General features: G+C 45.1%; 1 protein-coding gene across 1 annotated transcript in view; it reads right to left on the reverse strand.

Annotated features, from left to right (window-relative positions):
* LOC126412230 (putative fatty acyl-CoA reductase CG5065) overlaps positions 1 to 17845 on the reverse strand; it is a 125391-nt gene that overhangs the window by 38747 nt on the left and 68799 nt on the right. The window contains exon 5 of the mRNA XM_050081761.1: positions 13778 to 13890. Coding sequence (XP_049937718.1) covers positions 13778 to 13890 — 113 coding nt within the window. The remainder of the gene's footprint in view (positions 1 to 13777; positions 13891 to 17845) is intronic.

Raw genomic sequence — 17845 nt, forward strand, 5'->3', positions numbered from 1 at the left:
GAGTGAAAGATAGAGAGAGCCAGAATAACACGTGGACGGAGAGAAGGGCAGGAGGAGATGGCCAGAGAGTCGGGGGAGGGGGCGGAGGGGGAGGGAGGTGAGACAGAGGAGATGGACATAAAGAGGAGGAAGGAAGAGTTGGACCAATAAAATTGAAATAAATACACACCAGAGCAACACCTGGTTCTCAGCTAGTTTAAAATACGGTACTTCATCAGGAAGTAAATTTTGTCTCTGGTCTGCCGTTCCATACACTATTTCTCGCTGAGTTCAGTCTCTTAGAGGAATGCAGTCGATCATAAAATCGACGAACTTTGTAAAAAACTTACTGCGGTGGGGGTGAAACTCATATAGTGACTTCCAGCATCACGACCTTGGTTCACTGCCAGGCTACCACCTCGTTCTCTTATTGGGTGGATAAAGCCGTTCATATTTGTTTTTGTTTCGTGGGAAACAGAAGCTGGTTCCGTCGCATTGTGTTTTCGATTACGACTTCTTGGCCCAACTACATCATCATCGACTGGAAGTGGACTGCAATCATGTCAGCACGTAACCCTGGCCAATGCAAAATTCGCTTGCACCAAACTTGGTTGATGTGAAACGAGGGAGTTAATCGTGGTTAAAGCTGACCAGGACACAGGTGCAATTATCTTGAACTGACCACATTTAAAATAAACACATTCTATGGTGGCAACTTTTGGTGTTTTAGATGGCATAGAAGATGAAGAAATGTTATATCTTGGCCTTCTAAGTAAGGACCTTTGGAGACTTCTGACACAAAGGGAGGCGAAAATATGGTCATTGTCTAAGCTCAACAGCCTCCAAGGACACCTGTAGACAGAGGACACCGACATTTCCACATGTAAGAGGTCCCATGTACCGAGGTCAAGTAGGGATGGTAATCACAGGACCGGGGGAGGATGTGTTTAAAAGAGCTGGCAGTGAGGGCAGTCAGTTAAATCATTTCCGAAAGGCACAATTTCTGTTTGCAAGCATCTACAACGTAACTCCTATTGGAGGCAAACATGTAATGATGGGCTTAACACAAGACAGGCAATGTGAAGTGGTGGAAGAAATCGAGAAGGCTCGAAGAATTACAAAGGTAGTATCGCAGGCAGAGTTGGACCATCTGGTTACCGGGCTGGAGTACATTGAAGGGCTGATGATAACAGGCAATGACCCATTCCCGCCGCCTATTCACATCATGAAGTATACAGCATCAGTCCACGAGATGTATGAGGATAGAGTTCTCCAGATGATAACGAAAGCAGTGGCTCTGCAAAACGTGTGTGCCTACAATACCTGAGTGATCCAAACATAAAGGAACGTACAGTGCACAGTGGATAGTCACAGACAGAATGAATCGATGGCATCTGTAAGTGAAGACACTCCTCAATGATGCAAACTACGTGAGTGAGCACAATGTATGGGATGAGGGGTGCACAGACAAGTGTATAAGTACATGTGTGCAGTCTAAGCCTAGAGACATTAGAACTTCCATGGGATGGAAGGTGATACAGGCAGATTTTATGGTGCATAAAACACGAATGTTTATATAGTTGTGAAAAGAACATGATTAGGATGTATAAAAAAAGAGCAGCGAAAAAGAAAAGTGTGTGCGTGTTATGCATAATGCATATGTACAAAAAATTGAAATAAACAGTTTTTATAACATTAGTGTTATTTAAAAATACATAATCTTTACAACATATAAAGAAAAAAATATGTAAAAATACATATATCCAATCATATGTTATAAACAGTATGGTGATTAGCAGCAAGGGTGACAATGCATTAGAAATTAATGCATTTACAGTAATACATATCTGGGATGCAGTAGTTGCATTTATCTTTAAACAGTCTTTAAACCTATCAAGCGTAGTGCCAGACAATTCCCTATTCGAAATGGCTGTAATGGGTGAAGAGTACAGCACATCAAGAACAATCATTCAGCTACAAAAACAAGTAGTAAGATAATGTTCGTACACATTTCGTAACATAACAGACTGACTGCAACACAGCATGTACCACAATTCTCTCCGGCCGGAGTGGCCGCGCGGTTCTAGATGCTACAGTCTGGAACCGCGTGACCGCTACGGTCGCAGGTTAGAATCCTGCCTTGGGCATGGATGTGTGTGATGTCCTTAGGTTAGTTAGGTTTAAGTAGTTCTAAGTTCTAGGGGACTGATGACCACAGCAGTTAAGTCCCATAGTGCTCAGAGCCATTTGAACCATTTGAACCAGAATTCTCGTGATTCAAAGATAACATGGTGCCCCATTGATAAGCATCATCTGCACCAGCTCACAGACATGCCAAGTAACCTTCAACAGTGAGAGCTAGTGTAGTTATACATTGCACACCCTTGACTCACCTTGCAGTGACACCTAATCCTGTACACTATGCGTATAGTTTTGAGCTAAGCCTTATAAACTCCATTATCAGCAACTCATTCACCCCATTCCTCATCAAACCGATAATCTTATCATTTGCAGATAATGTGGCTTACGTATTGGAACAGCACCTAGACCCCTCATATGGATCACATCCCTTTACACAGTATATGATTTTCTCTTTGTCCATGTGAAGCAGCTTTGGAATCCAAAATGAGTTGTGGAAACACACAACGACAACAGTACTGTGGAGTTTTGATAGGGTCAGTACACACATATCAACATAACCAGGTTTCAGGAACTGTGTCACAACCTTTGCTATCCCAGAGTCACAAATTCTCCATGGAAGAAAGTAGTGCGTTAAAAATAGGGCTTGGAAATTCATTCTTATGCCCCATAACCATCATTCCAACGAGTGGCCAATTTAATGTCGTGCTGCTCTCCACAGTCTTACCAAAAACTGAATTATTTATCAACTAATGGAATTATTTCTAAATACACATGTTCGTATTAGATCAACATATTTTTTCAACCAGGTACTCTGGTCAAGCCCAGTAACGTGGCGAATGTGATCTAGTTGCAGCCGCCCCAAGTTGAGATATTACTAGAGGTTTCTGTAATCCATAATATACTGTCAGCTTGGGGTAGTAACTGTTGTGTAGAACTTGACACTCAGGACGTGGTAGCAAATCGCTGAGCACATCATATAAAGTACTAGAATATGTCATATTTACCTCCAAGACACATCCTACATTACAATCATCCGCCATAGGTGAGAGATTTTGTCATAAACTGTGGATGTCTGTACGAGGTAGACATCGAAACCCTCCAGTAGGTAGAGATTGTAAAATGGCATGCCCATTCAAATTGCTTCGCTGAAACCACGAGATGTAACCTGAATGAAGAGAGGGACGATACTTACCTATTCGCAAGTTACTTGCCATGGCAAGTCTGTGGACACATTGAAAAAGTCCCCTAAAATCTCACAATCAACAACATAATGTCGAGATCACTTAAGAGATTTCTGTGAAGTTATAATTTTCTGGGTTATTAGGCCGCGTCATATTTTTACTGAAATGATCGATGATTCGACCCCTCTGCTGGGATCTTCCTCAGGATCTTATGGTGTCTACTAACTGACAACATAAGATCCTGAGGAAGACCCCAGCAGAGGGGCAGAAACTTCAATCATTTTAGTAGAAATATGACGTGGCTTAATAACTCAGAAGATTTTAACTTCAGTGACAACGGCCACGAAAGCCTGCAGAATTATAGAGATTTGTGTGTCTGAGCATAGCACCCCACGCCACGACAACCTTGGCACAGTGTACCAGAAGGTAGGATTCAGCATGGACATTCCATGCAAACGCTTCTGAATCGCTCAGATACATCGACAAGTAGACATACATCAGTCTCCACATAGAGCTTTGCATATTCCTTTAAGGTGACGACACTAAACTCCTGCTAAACACACACAGCGTGCTCATATTCTACATCCATTACGTCACTGCCTGTAAGTGTACTGGTGAACATAGGTACCTCAGATATCGTGTATTAGGAGGACATGACTTGGGGCGTCTACCACGCTCCACTGAGCAATAATTGAAGAATGACTACGTTACAAAATTATACCCTTACCTTTCAAGAGCTAAGTACGCATCAAAATGTCATTACCTCCTCCGTCGTTTACGAAAACAATGTCGATACTCATTCATCCCGTCATCCTGGGGATTCCAATAAGGTGTACGCCCTCCGTGAGCGCTTCTACGTGGCAATCTTCATGTAAGTCTACAGAGGTTACCCTGTGGTATCCGTTCACATGCCTCAATGACAGCCAATGAGAATACTTGGAGAGAGCGTGGTGGAACAGCCTGTCCCACATATGCACGATGGCATTTAGGTCGGGACTCACCATCGGCCATTCCGTTACTTCCATGTCCAGGCTTCGCAAGACGTACCTCCTAATGACTGCCACATGCGCACAGGTATTAAAAGAAATTCAGGGCCAACATCGCATGCAGCAGCCACCACATGGTCCAACAGCATCTGTTCAGTCAACTGCATGGCGGTAAGGCTATCATGCACGTGAGTCCTGTTATTAGAAGTAATTCAGGGCCAACACCGTACGCAGCAGCCACCACATGGTCCAACAGGATCTACCCGATGCACTGCCTGGCCGTAAGGCGATCATGGACAACAAGATCCATATGGCTGCCGAGACCAAAGCCTCCCCACAAAATAACAGAAATTTGGTCGAATCTATTTCCTGGGCAACACTTTGCAGGTAACACTCAGCATGGAGCTCCGCATTCGAACACGGCCATCATCTTGCATCAGAGGATATCCGGACTCGTTTGTGAATAACACGTTCCGCCAGTGACGAAGTTACGGATTGACATGAGAACTACAGAGACGAAGGCGATCTGCAAAATATTGTCGTGTCAAGCGGAGTACTCTAACAGGAACTATGGGTCTTAAGGTCCTTTCTCGTAAACTGTTCATTACAGTCTGATCGGACACGGCGGCTCCAGTGGCCTTCTGAGATCGTCTTGTAATACTGTGGCGGTATCCGCCGCAATCCAGAGATGGCCAGAAATCAGTCTTCCCCTTGGGGGTTGTCATTCGTTGGTGACCTCCTCCAATTCGCCTTGTGTGCAGACCTGTCTCCCTGTAACGTGTCCGCAACCAATGGTTGCAACACTGGTGCATCGGTAATGGGCATTGATTTTAATTGTTGCCTACAGTGAAAGCGAAGATCTGAAGTCATGCAATAAGACTACGGTACGCCTGTATCAGAACAGATTTGACGTACTGATCATTGATACGCGTGTTCCCGCAATTCTTATCAACAGTGTATGATTGCCATTTTCGACACAAAATGAGTAGTTTCGAGACGTGCCATGCCTTAAGAACTACATTTTACAGGTGACACAGAAAATTAGTATATTGACGGTAATCCACCCAGTATATGAATTAAACTCTGTATTTCAAATTCCAAGTGGGATTGGTGATCGCAAATGCCCGCGCCCCTCCTTGCGGAGACCTGTGCGAATTACGCGGAGATCTGACTTAATATACACTCCTGGAAATTGAAATAAGAACACCGTGAATTCATTGTCCCAGGAAGGGGAAACTTAATTGACACATTCCTGGGGTCAGATACATCACATGATCACACTGACAGAACCACAGGCACATAGACACAGGCAACAGAGCATGCACAATGTCGGCGCTAGTACAGTGTATATCCACCTTTCGCAGCAATGCAGGCTGCTATTCTCCCATGGAGACGATCGTAGAGATGCTGGATGTAGTCCTGTGGAACGGCTTGCCATGCCATGTCCACCTGGCGCCTCAGTTGGACCAGAGTTCGTGCTGGACGTGCAGACCGCGTGAGACAACGCTTCATCCAGTCCCAAACATGCTCAATGGGGGACAGATCCGGAGATCTTGCTGGCCAGGGTAGTTGACTTACACCTTCTAGAGCACGTTGGGTGGCACGGGATACATGCGGACGAGCATTGTCCTGTTGGAACAGCAAGTTCCCTTGCCGGTCTAGGAATGGTAGAACGATGGGTTCGATGACGGTTTGGATGTACCGTGCACTATTCAGTGTCCCCTTGACGATCACCAGTGGTGTACAGCCAGTGTAGGAGATCGCTCCCCACACCATGATGCCGGGTATTGGCCCTGTGTGCCTCGGTCGTATGCAGTCCTGATTGTGGCGCTCACCTGCACGGCGCCAAACACGCATACGACCATCATTGGCACCAAGGCAGAAGCGACTCTCATCGCTGAAGACGACACGTCTCCATTCCTCCCTCCATTCACGCCTGTCGCGACACCACTGGAGGAGGCCTGCACGGTGTTGGGGCGTGAGCGGAAGACGGCCTAACGGTGTGCGGGACCGTAGCCCAGCTTCATGGAGACGGTTGCGAATGGTCCTCGCCGATACCCCAGGAGCAACAGTGTCCCTAATTTGCTGGGAAGTAGCGGTGCGGTCCCCTACGGCACTGCGTAGGATCCTACGGTCTTGGCGTGCATCCGTGCGTCGCTGCGGTCCGGTCCCAGGTCGACGGGCACGTGCACCTTCCGCCGACCACTGGCGACAACATCGATGTACTGTGGAGGCCTCAGGCCCCACGTGTTGAGCAATTCGGCGGTACGTCCACCCGGCCTCCCGCATGCCCACTATACGCCCTCGCTCAAAGTCCGTCAACTGCACATACGGTTCACGTTCACGCTGTCGCGGCATGCTACCAGTGTTAAAGACTGCGATGGAGCTCCGTATGCCACGGCAAACTGGCTGACACTGACGGCGGCGGTGCACAAATGCTGCGCAGCTAGCGCCATTCGACGGCCGATACCGCGGTTCCTGGTGTGTCCGCTGTGCCGTGCGTGTGATCATTGCTTGTACAGCCCTCTCGCAGTGTCCGGAGCAAGTATGGTGGGTCTGACACACCGGTGTCAATGTGTTCTTTTTTCCATTTCCAGGAGTGTACAATAGCAATAATATATGCCGTGAGCGTACGTGTCTTGCATTGTAGAATTTTTCTCCAAGGTCGCATAGTCTCATGGTATGTGACCCTTGGTGTGTGTGTGTGTGTGTGTGTGTGTGTGTGTGTGTGTGTGTGACGGAAGGGGGGGGGAGATTTGTCTCCTGGCCCCCTCTTGGAATAACTTTTGGTGAACAGCTACGCCGCATCGACCAGCATTGAATGCAGCGGTTCCAGACGTTCTGTCTGAAGTATGCGACGAACTTGACTATCTTCTGGAGGTTTGTTGTGCGTCTGAATGGAGGCTCATTCAACATTTGTGGAAGGAAACTGATCTTAAACGTAATCATAAAAATTACCCGAAGGTTGTATGTGCCAGCATGTGAAAGATGTATCCTTCGAAAATTGAATCATTCTTTTGGAAACAAAACCTCTTTAGTCCTATACGTAAATTAATATCTACCCCATGTTTGTGTCTTCATTCATGTAGACGAGAGTCTTGTCAAATCGGATGAAATTTTTTATAACACTCTCTGTGGCTTTTCCGTGTTGCCTTAATAACCGTTAGCTTTAATCTTCTTGTTGTTATGTCCCCAAAATGTTTCATCCTGTTAATATGCATCGGCTGGCTTTCTGGTGACAGTAACTTTTGAGTTACAGACAGCCATCTGTTATTTGTTTTTACATGAAATTACGAATGTATCTTCCGTTAGCCTGTGATCCTTATAGCTAACCGGTTAAACCCTGATAATTTAAAGAATAGAAATTCCATATATGGAACCGTTTTATACTTCTGATTACTTTACAAATGAGTTGATGTGTGAAATATTTTACGTCAAGCATGTAACCGAGAAAAATTTAGGAAAGGTTTGAAATTATGTTTGAAGTTGGTTGGAAGTCGCTAAATGCTCTTATTCTCAAATATCTGATGATTGTAGGCGATGTAATTTGTGAGCAGTGAGGAATGCTGCCTGAAGACTTGGTTTCTAACTGTAATTCTTGCCTTAATATGTTTAAGTTTTAACGTAAGCTTATACCTCTTAATGAATGGATTGTGACAGAATTTGGAGTTCTTAAACTCGGTCAATAACTACACGAAATACTAAAAAACAATTTTTTGTTGCCATTAGAAGCTGGTAGATAAGCAACTTGTAACTGGTACTAGGCTCCGTGATAGTCTCTTAGTAATATATATGTATCAACAGCGACTTTTCCTAATATACTGTCCACTACCATTGATGTGTCCACCTGTCAAAAGCTTGAATAACCACATTTTCAACGCGGACTGCTGCGAGACGTGCCAAAAGTAAGTCAGTGAGATTCTGGAAAGTACCGATATGGAGGTGGAGCCATACCGACTCCAGTGCTGCTACAGGTTCCTCGGTTGAAGACCTATGCCGCTGATCGAGGTAGACTCTCAGATTATCGATTGGGTTAAATGCCCGAAGTTGTATACTGCGAGCTGTGTGACACGTTGCACTTTGCTGCTAGTAGGTATCATCGGCCTGAGGAAAAACAAACTGCATGTAGCAGTGGACATGATACACAAGATTGGATGCATTCATGTGCTGATCCATTGTACCTTACACAAGCACGAGATTACACAGGGAGTGCCACGAAAACGGTCACCAGACTATAACGCTCTTCCCTCCGACCTGAGCCCTTCCGACGATTCTTCCAGGGTGCTTGCTTTCAGAAGTTTTACGCCGTAGACGCCAACGACCCTCTGTCCGATGAAGCATAAAACTTGAATCATGACCGCCTGTCGCTACACAGTGGACGTTCAGTTGCGGCACTGTCGTACAAATTCCAGTCTTCGTTGCCGATGAACAGCAGTCAGCATGCGTGCATGAACCAGGCCCCTGCTGTGGAGGCCCATAAGCAGCACGTTTGTAAGCGGTCGTTGAGGAGACTGTGTAGGTGGCTCCTTGGTTCGTTGGGAGGTCACTTGCTTAGCAGTTGCTCGTCTGTTCCCCCTTACACGTCTCCGTAGCCATCCCCCACCACATCCCTGTCATCTATGGCTCGCGGTGCACCACAGTTGGCTCAGTGCCAGTTCGGCGTCATTTTGCCATGCACGGTATATTTTAACAACGGCGGCTCGCAAGTAGTTTACAAATTTAACCGTTTCGGAAATTGCCTGGCCCGAGACCCAAAAATCATACCGTTTTGGGTGTCAGATAAATGACTCCGTTTCCGCATAACAGAAACGATTGCTCTGTTTTCTGCATTCCTCTCCCCCCCCCCCTCCCCCCATTCTGCCGCTCCCCTCTCTCCTCCGGACACATGCTTTATGTATCCTCCACTGCCAGCTATTGAAACCTACCGTATGTGATTGGTTGCTGCACACTAACGTTTAACGAATTATTAATGTAACAGGATCATGTATAATTTCTGCCGTCTACTAATCACTGGTCTTTGGCTTCTCCAGCCCGGTTTATGATTTTCTTGGTTGCTCAAGTCATCCATTCATATGTTACGTCCACACAATATCAGACTCTCTTCTGTAGAACGAAACTAAATCGTTTCGTCAGTGAATACAATTCTTTTGACTGTTTGACCATACAAATACCACCTTTTATCTCGGGTCTGAGTATTTCGCAACATCTATTCTTCAATTTTCGCGACAACATTGAAGCTATGGATAATGATGTGCCTCACTTGCTTATAGTTCTCCTGGGAGAACGATAGTTTTATTGGGGGCGAGATTTCTATCTGGTAAAGATTTCTTGTTATAGATACTCCACAAAGGAATTACAGACATATAAATATTCCAGATGACGTTGTGTGCTTTATACAGTTTTTCTTCAGGGGTGTCATAGATCACTGTCAACTTCGCTTACAGTTTCACTTGCATAACCGAAGCTGCGTGATACTGCCATATCTCATAGTTAGGTCCCCAGGTCTACGTGCTTCGAGTCCATGAACTTTATCCTCTCGAGAGACATTAGAAAGCCAGTTTTGTCAGCGATATCGCGAAGCTATTCATGGTCACTTATGCCGATGCCTCAAAACGTGTGCTACCACTCTATTCCTGATGTCCCATAAATAACTTTTCTCTTCAGTTCAGTCCTTGTTGCGTTTTATCAACCTCGTGGTACGTCTCGCGTACATTATCGTGTTAAAACACACATACACACGTACACATACACATACACACACTCACCCACCCACACGAGAGGGAACATTATGATCACTTGCTTAATAGTGTGTTGGTCATCCTTTGGAACGAGATACAGCAACGAATCTGTGTGGCAGATTCGACAAATCCTCACTAGGTTTCCAGATTTATACAGCATAAGATGTCTGTGTACAGGTGCGTAAATTTCGTGAATTGCGGAAGTTGGTTTGTGGCACGGAGCTGGCGCCTGATAACGACCCATATTTCTTCCATTAGGTTCCGATGAGATGAACCTGGTAGCCAACACATCAACGTGTTTTGACTATCAACCTCCTCAAAGCAATGTAACACGATTATAGCACTGCAATGCACTGCACTGCACTGCAGCACGATTGTAGCCAACAGTTATCCTGCTAGAAATACCATCGCTGTTCAAATGGTTCAAATGGCTCTGAGCACTATGGGACTCAACATCTTAGGTCATAAGTCCCCTAGAACTTAGAACTACTTAAACCTAACTAACCTAAGGACATCACACACACCCATGCCCGAGGCAGGATTCGAACCTGCGACCGTAGCAGTCCCGCGGTTCCGGCCTGCAGCGCCAGAACCGCACGGCCACCGCGGCCGGCACCATCGCTGTCAGGGAGGGTATGAAGCATGAAACAATCTGGGAGGTTCTGAAGAATAATCACCCAGGGCAGAGCCTTTGATTTCTACCACAGGTCCGTGGCAAGACGAGGGAAATATTCCCCATAGTATAATATAGTCCCCATCGGGCTGCGTCCGTACCACGTGCATGTCTGTAAGAGCCTTCGCCTGGATGACTGTGTATCTGGACACGGCTATCGACCTGATATAACAAGAAACGTGATTTATCTGACCAGCAACACATTTCCATTCGTACTCGGCCCAATTTCTGTGATCCCTTTTAAATGTGCGCGGGGCGTTCAATAAGCAATGCAACACATTCCTTTGTCGGCCAATTTCGGTTGGCAAAAAAACAACGCAGAAACATTCGCTGAAACATTCGTCCACCAGCTGGAGTACTCAAAGGTTCCTTGCAGTCTAAGAGAAGAAGATAAAGACCAACGAAGGACCACCGTGCCGAGTTGACTGCGCGTCACCAGGCTGATCGTGACACTTTTTTTGTCTAAAATCGGCACAGGTGATGAAAAATTGATTCATCACTTCGAACCGGAGACAAAACGGCAATCCACGGAGTGGCGTCACACTACCCCTTCAGCGAGGTACCAGTTCAGAGCTGCATCCTCTGCCGGTAAAGTCGTGGCAGCGGTCTTCAGGGACTCTGAAGGGGTTATTCTGTTTGATGGCTACCCTCAAGACGAAAATGTACTGTGCTTCCCTCAGGAAATTGAAGAAACGACATTAGCTTGTTCGTCGCCACAAAAATGCGAATGAACCACTTATTCTTGAAAAAGCAAGAGCTAACACATGTTTGCACACCTGGGATGATCTCGCAAAATTTCATTAGACTGTTCCGCCTCATCCACCAAACAGGCTCGATCTCGTACTTTCCGACTTCCATCTGTTTGGCCCAATGAAGGACCCACTCCTCGGCAAGCAATATTGAGATGACGGGGAAGTTATTGATGTAGCATAGCGTTGTCTCCGACGTCGACCAGTAGAGTGGTATCCTGCGGGCACACAGTTCCTCCCAGTAAGGTGGCGTAAGGCCGTCGCACTGAGTGAAGATTACGTTGACAAATAGGGTTTTCTGCCCAAAAGAATGGGAAATAATATGGTGTATTGGAATGCTGAATAAAACCGACCTGTTTTCACGAAAAATGTTTTGCATTAATTATTGAACGCCCCTCATCGGTCGTCTACTGAAGTGTCACATGTTCAAGTCTGTGAGCTGAACTGCATGCTCAGAATCACTTGTGCGTCAAGTATCATTGTAAGCTGTCGTCAGAACTGCCGTAGAGTATCGACTATTCTTCCTTAGAGAGTGGGCAAGCCGAGGTCATTCACTTCCTGTGACGAGGCCTGGGAATGCCCAAGCTTGTCGCCTATTCGTGGTTTCGTCCTACTGCCGCTTTTCACACAAGCTCGGGGCAGCAGCACGCCAGTACCTGAGATTCTCGTTCCCAGGGTCCGAGCCATAATCTGACTTATGTCAAAGTCGCTCGCTTATATCACTGAATTTCTCCACTTGCGGCCTGTACCATTACTAAAACGGTTCACCATTAGTTTCTGCTTCACTTTCATTATTCGGACGAAATGTCTGTACACCCCTATGTAATACAGAATTGACCACTAAATTTCACTATAGGTGGGCCCGCTAGCGTAAAAGGAGACAGGGAGTACGGTGTTGTCAGTAAAGAAGCAGCAACTGCATTATGGTTCGGTCAGCTCAGAGACTTCGAAAGTGGACTAGTCATTGGATGTTACCTGATTAACGCGTCTCTTAGCGACATGTCAACAACCCTTCTAAGGCTGTCCGAGTGGACTGTTTGTGTTGGAACTGATTTGGAAATACGAGGGAATAACCGCAGCTAAACCAAGACCAGGTAGATCTCACGTAGGGACAGACACGGACCGTCAAACATTGTGGAGGGTGGTTGTAAAAAAATGGCATGAAATCCGCAAAAGGAATCACTCGTCTATTCCATAGTTATACCAAAGGTCAGCTAACACACTGACTGGGCGTAGGGAGTTAAAAATAATGGCGAACAGTGGTGCAGCACCTCCTCATACTCGATGTATTTTTGTATTCAGTGCTAAGCGACAGTGATAGGGCGTGAAGAGTGACGCCACGGGACAATAGATCATTCGAAGAGAGTAATTTGGAGTGCTGAATTATGCTACACACTATGGAAATCTGATGGAAGGGTTTGGGTTTGATTAACGTCTGGAAAACGTTAGCAAGCAAAATACCAACATCGAACAATGGAGGAGGCGGTATTCTGGAATGGGAGTGGTTTTCAGGTTAGGGTATAGTTCCCTTAGTATTCTTAAGAAAATGCTAAACGCGGAAGGTTATGAACTTATTTTGCGGCATTATGAACTGCATACAGCAGAGAAACACTTGATAGATGATGATTGATTCTATCAGCAAGACAATGCGTCCTGTCATACAGCAGCATCTACGACACAATTATTTGTGGCCAACACCATTCCTAACTGCACTCTTCTGTATACAGTCCCAACCTGAATCCAGTGGAATACCTTTGGGATGAATCAGAAACTCAACTTCACTCCAGACCCAGCATCCAACATCACTACCTTCTCTGGCTTCAGCTCTTTAGGAAGAATGGGCTGCAATTCCTCCACAGACATTCAAACAGCTCATTTCAAGTGTCCCCAGCAGAGTTAAAATAATCATAAAGGAGAAGCGTAACACGTCCTGTATTAATGTTTACTAATAGGTGTCCAGAAACATTTCATCAGATACTGCGCTTTCCTTACAGCGTCTTGTGGTTGCAGTGAGAGCAGGCAGCATTCAGTCTCGCATTGGGCAGCGGTCATAATGTATTGACTCTACATTGCATATAGTAAAGGCGACCATCAAACGTGAACTTTGACAGACAGCACTACTCAAAAAAATGGCTCTGAGCACTATGGGACTTAACATCTGTGGTCATCAGTCCCCTAGAACTTAGAAGTACTTAAACCTAACTAACCTATGGACATCACACACATCCATGCCCGAGGCAGGATTCGAACCTGCGACCGTAGCAGTCGCGCGGTTCCGGACTGAGCGCATAGAACCGCTCGGCCACCGCGACGGCACAGCACTGCTCACCTATGGAGGGCCGCACGATGACGAGTCTCAGTCCAGGCGGCCGGCGCTCGACCAGCAGGTTCTCAGCCAGCTGCTTGCTGAAGGTGTACGCGCTGGGATGGCCGCCGACCAGGCTGCAGCAGACCAAGGCAACACTCTCATACAGTAACAACTCTACTCGAAGGTGAAAACACGAAAACTGTCATCCAAACTATAATGGTGGGATCAACAATGTGACACTTATCGCATATGGCTTGAGAGCTATGCAAAGAATGTGACAAATAGACAACACACAACTGTATTATTTTAACTATGTGGGTGAAAGAATTTCACAACCCAAATGCAATCGCACAAATTATCCCCAATCAGGATATAATGGTATAAATATCATTACTGCAAACGACATCAATTTTTTCTTCCAAAAAATTGGGTTGCAACAGTTGGTAAGGCTTAAGCATTTTTTCTGCTCTCATGAGTAAGGAGGTGCGACATAAAGCACGCCTAATTGCATTCACGTGCCATCAGGCAGGCATAATGTGAACTAATGTTGTGAAGTACTGCTGCCTTGTGGCTGAAGTTACAACTAATGATGCTATAGACGTACATAAACAGTATTTGTGAAATTGCAATGTATATTTTTTTGTAAATTGAAGGCGAATGGGAGAGAAAGGAAAGGAAGGCGAAGAGATTATTGAAGCCAGCTGCAAAGGGACTTTATGGTAGAATAAGCGGCGATAAGTGAAAATGTGTGTCGGACGGGAATTCGAACCTGGGATCGCTTGCTTACTAGGCACTTGCATTCACCATTGCGTCACCTGGACACAGTGTTTCGTCGTAATTGCGAGGACTATCTCGGCACGCCTCTCAGCTGAACAACACTCCCACCCAGCGGCACTTATCTGCAGCCCCTGCTCGTGTCCTCCATGTCCGCTACTTTGGGATTCCCCCAAGTGGTAGGATGTTATTGTGCGTCCGCACTGAAGGTGGTGGATTCATTGGCCATCGAGGCAAATCAGTTATACGAACTGAGATATCGGGTTTGAATCCCAGGCTGGCATACATTTTCACTCGTCGCTGATGATTCAACATGAAGTCCCGAAGCAGCTGACATCAATAATCCCTTCACCTTCCTTTCCTTTCTCCCCCTCCACCTTCAATTTGCATAATTGAGGTTGTAAGAAGAAAAATGTACGCTAGCTTCCCAGATCTCTAGTGTTACGCTATCCACTAGAAATGATGTAAATCATTTGGAATCGGGTCTCTCTATTCAAGCACATATCTGCATCGGATCACACCCACAAGTGAATCATATTTCTGGCACTGCGGATTCTGTATGGTGTCTGTTTCATTGTTCACGCCCGAAAGAACAGACACCACAGATTCATGTAAAAGTGTATTCTTTTATTAATTGTGTGAAAAAGACTTATTAAGATGTATTGTAAAGTTATGTATTACTCGCTTTAGGGGGACATGGCTTTAGTATTAAGAAATATTTTTAGGGAAATCGTTGCGGATGTAGTGGCGTGGCTGTATTCCGTCATTTTTAGAAACTTTGTCCCAGAACAGTGCAATATAGATTGTCCTAGTTCAGGCCTGGTAACATGCAGTGGTAATGTTCCCGTGTGGTCTTAATTGAGCTAATTATAAATTAGGGCCTTCATTTCTATAACAAGAGCAAGTAAACAAGCACACCTATATTATCTAAGTAGATGTGAGGTCCGAGCTATTACGAAATATATGCTGGATATGTTGTGGAGTCGTGGGCTCTGTAAAACTTCAACATACGTCATAATGGCTATTACTACAAAGGAGAAACCAGTATTATTCAGGGCCACAAAAGTGTAAGCAGCGAAGAGCATTTTAATAGCCTTTTCGACGGAGGCTTGTACATTGCTCCTCACCACACACGTAGAAGACTTAGGTTTACTTCCGTATGTGCGTTTGTGGAATTCTGATTTCATAGAAGGAACCCATATTTGAGTTGTGAAAGCCATGCTCTATCCTGATTTTCAAGTTACATAATAATTATTTGAGTTATTCTAAAAGAAAACTCTTTCACAGTGTTATTATTTGTGTAGATAGCAAATTACCCTTTTTTTCCTATGGGAAAATGTGTTAAACTACGTTTTGCTGTGGAAGAAATGTGAATGTAAATAGTTGCCAGTAACTGAAATGAAGCTGGTAAGTAAATTATGAACCAGTTAAATCCTCTTATAATGTTGTGTGTTGCTGATGATGAACTTAAGAAGATTACACTGCATCATAACGTGAAACTTTTATTGTGTAAAAAGCATTGTGGTGGATTGTACAATGTGAAAATTCTCAACTAATGTAAGTGTCACGAATTAATACTCTGCTTATTCAGAGTCAGGCTCAAAGGATAGCTCAAACAGTAAGTGTTATTCCTTGTCAGATGTAGAGAAGTGATCTAAATAATTTCAGATATGGTATCAAACAAATATTCGTAACTGTACAGTTACAAAACTTGCCAACACATTATGCTAAGCATCTTCTATGCCACGCAGAGTAGTCAATATAATATTTATATGGCGAGTATCTATAAGGTGTCTTACGTTCGAAGTAGTTATTTGTGCGTGAGTGTATGTAGAAATGCTCGTTAGGCACTGATGCAAATAAAGTGTTCATATTAGTTAACCTTTTTTCATAATGGTCACCTCAAAGGCAGTTCGTACGAAGTTAGACATGTTGCCTCTGCTTTCAGTTGGCAATAGCTATTTATTTATGTGTAATTCGTAGTGTGGTAGTGTGCAAACTCTGTTAATGTAGAGAGTGATCAGTAGTTTTACTGCTCAGCAGCAAATGCAAACAATCGTTTCCCGTTTTTCGAGTCCGATTGCCAAACATGGTCATTAGAGCAATTAAGATTCCTTATTAAGATAACTTAAACGAATGGGGACGTCGCAGATTGTGTATTGTGTATTAAAGTGGGGACCTAGAAACGACGGAGAGGCTTCGCCCCGCCGTAGCCCTCAGTGGTTCACAACTCCACAACAGGCCACAGCAGTCCACCCACTCCACCGCCGCCCCATACACCGAACCCATTATTGTGCGGTTCGGCACCTGGAACTCATCTGACTACGCCATGGTTTTCCAGTCGTCTAGGGTCCAACCTATATGGTCACGTGGGCATGAGAGGCGCTGCAGGCGATCCCATGCTCTTAGAAAAGGCACTCGTGTCGGTCGTCTGCTGCCATAGCCCATTAATGCCAAATTTCGCCGCTGTGTTAGAACGGATACGTTCCTCGTACGTCCCACACTGATTGCTGCTGTTATTTCACCCGGTGTTCTTGTTGTTAGCACTGGCAAGTGTATGCAAATGCCGCTGCTGTCTGTCGTTAAGTGAAACCCGTCGGCCACTGCGTTGTTCGTGGTGAGACGCAGTGCCTGGAATTTTGTGCTTTGGCACACTCTTGATACTGTGGATCTCGGAATGTTTAATTCCATAACAATTTCCGAAATGGAATGTCCCATGCCTCTAGCTGCAACTATCATTCCTCGTTCAAAGTCTGTTAACTGTCATCGTTCGGCCACAATCACGTCGGCCTCCTTTTCACATGATTCGCCTGAGTACTAATGACAGCTCTGCCACTGCACTGCCCTTTTATATCTTGTGTACCGACAGAACCGCCATCTTTATATATACATATCGGATTCCGTTGATTTATCACTCATCATGAAGATTTATAAGAAAAGAGCAATCTTTGGTCGTCGAGAACGTTGAAATAAACATCCTGGTTCATGTTCACGGTAACCTAGATAAGAGGACCCTAATATTGTTCAAAACACAGCCCCAAAGCATCACATAACAACCTCCGGCCTCAGTTGCATCACCCATACACTAATTCCTCGTTATGCTGTAGGTGCACTCATTGCATTGCGTCGAAAGAAAAGGACAGGGATTTCAGGACAGTCAGAGATGGGAGACTGAAACTCAAGAAAGGAAGTACGTGCTGCAGTAGCCTGGGGCCCCGTGCTCATCATTCAAGTGCTCACAAAACAGTTGTGAGCTTCCTGAAGGGTACCAGACACGAGATAAAACGAACTTAAAAATCGGGGAAGAGGAAATCG

This window comes from Schistocerca serialis, chromosome 1, assembly GCF_023864345.2.
Source record: "Schistocerca serialis cubense isolate TAMUIC-IGC-003099 chromosome 1, iqSchSeri2.2, whole genome shotgun sequence".
Lineage (NCBI taxonomy): Eukaryota > Metazoa > Arthropoda > Insecta > Orthoptera > Acrididae > Schistocerca > Schistocerca serialis.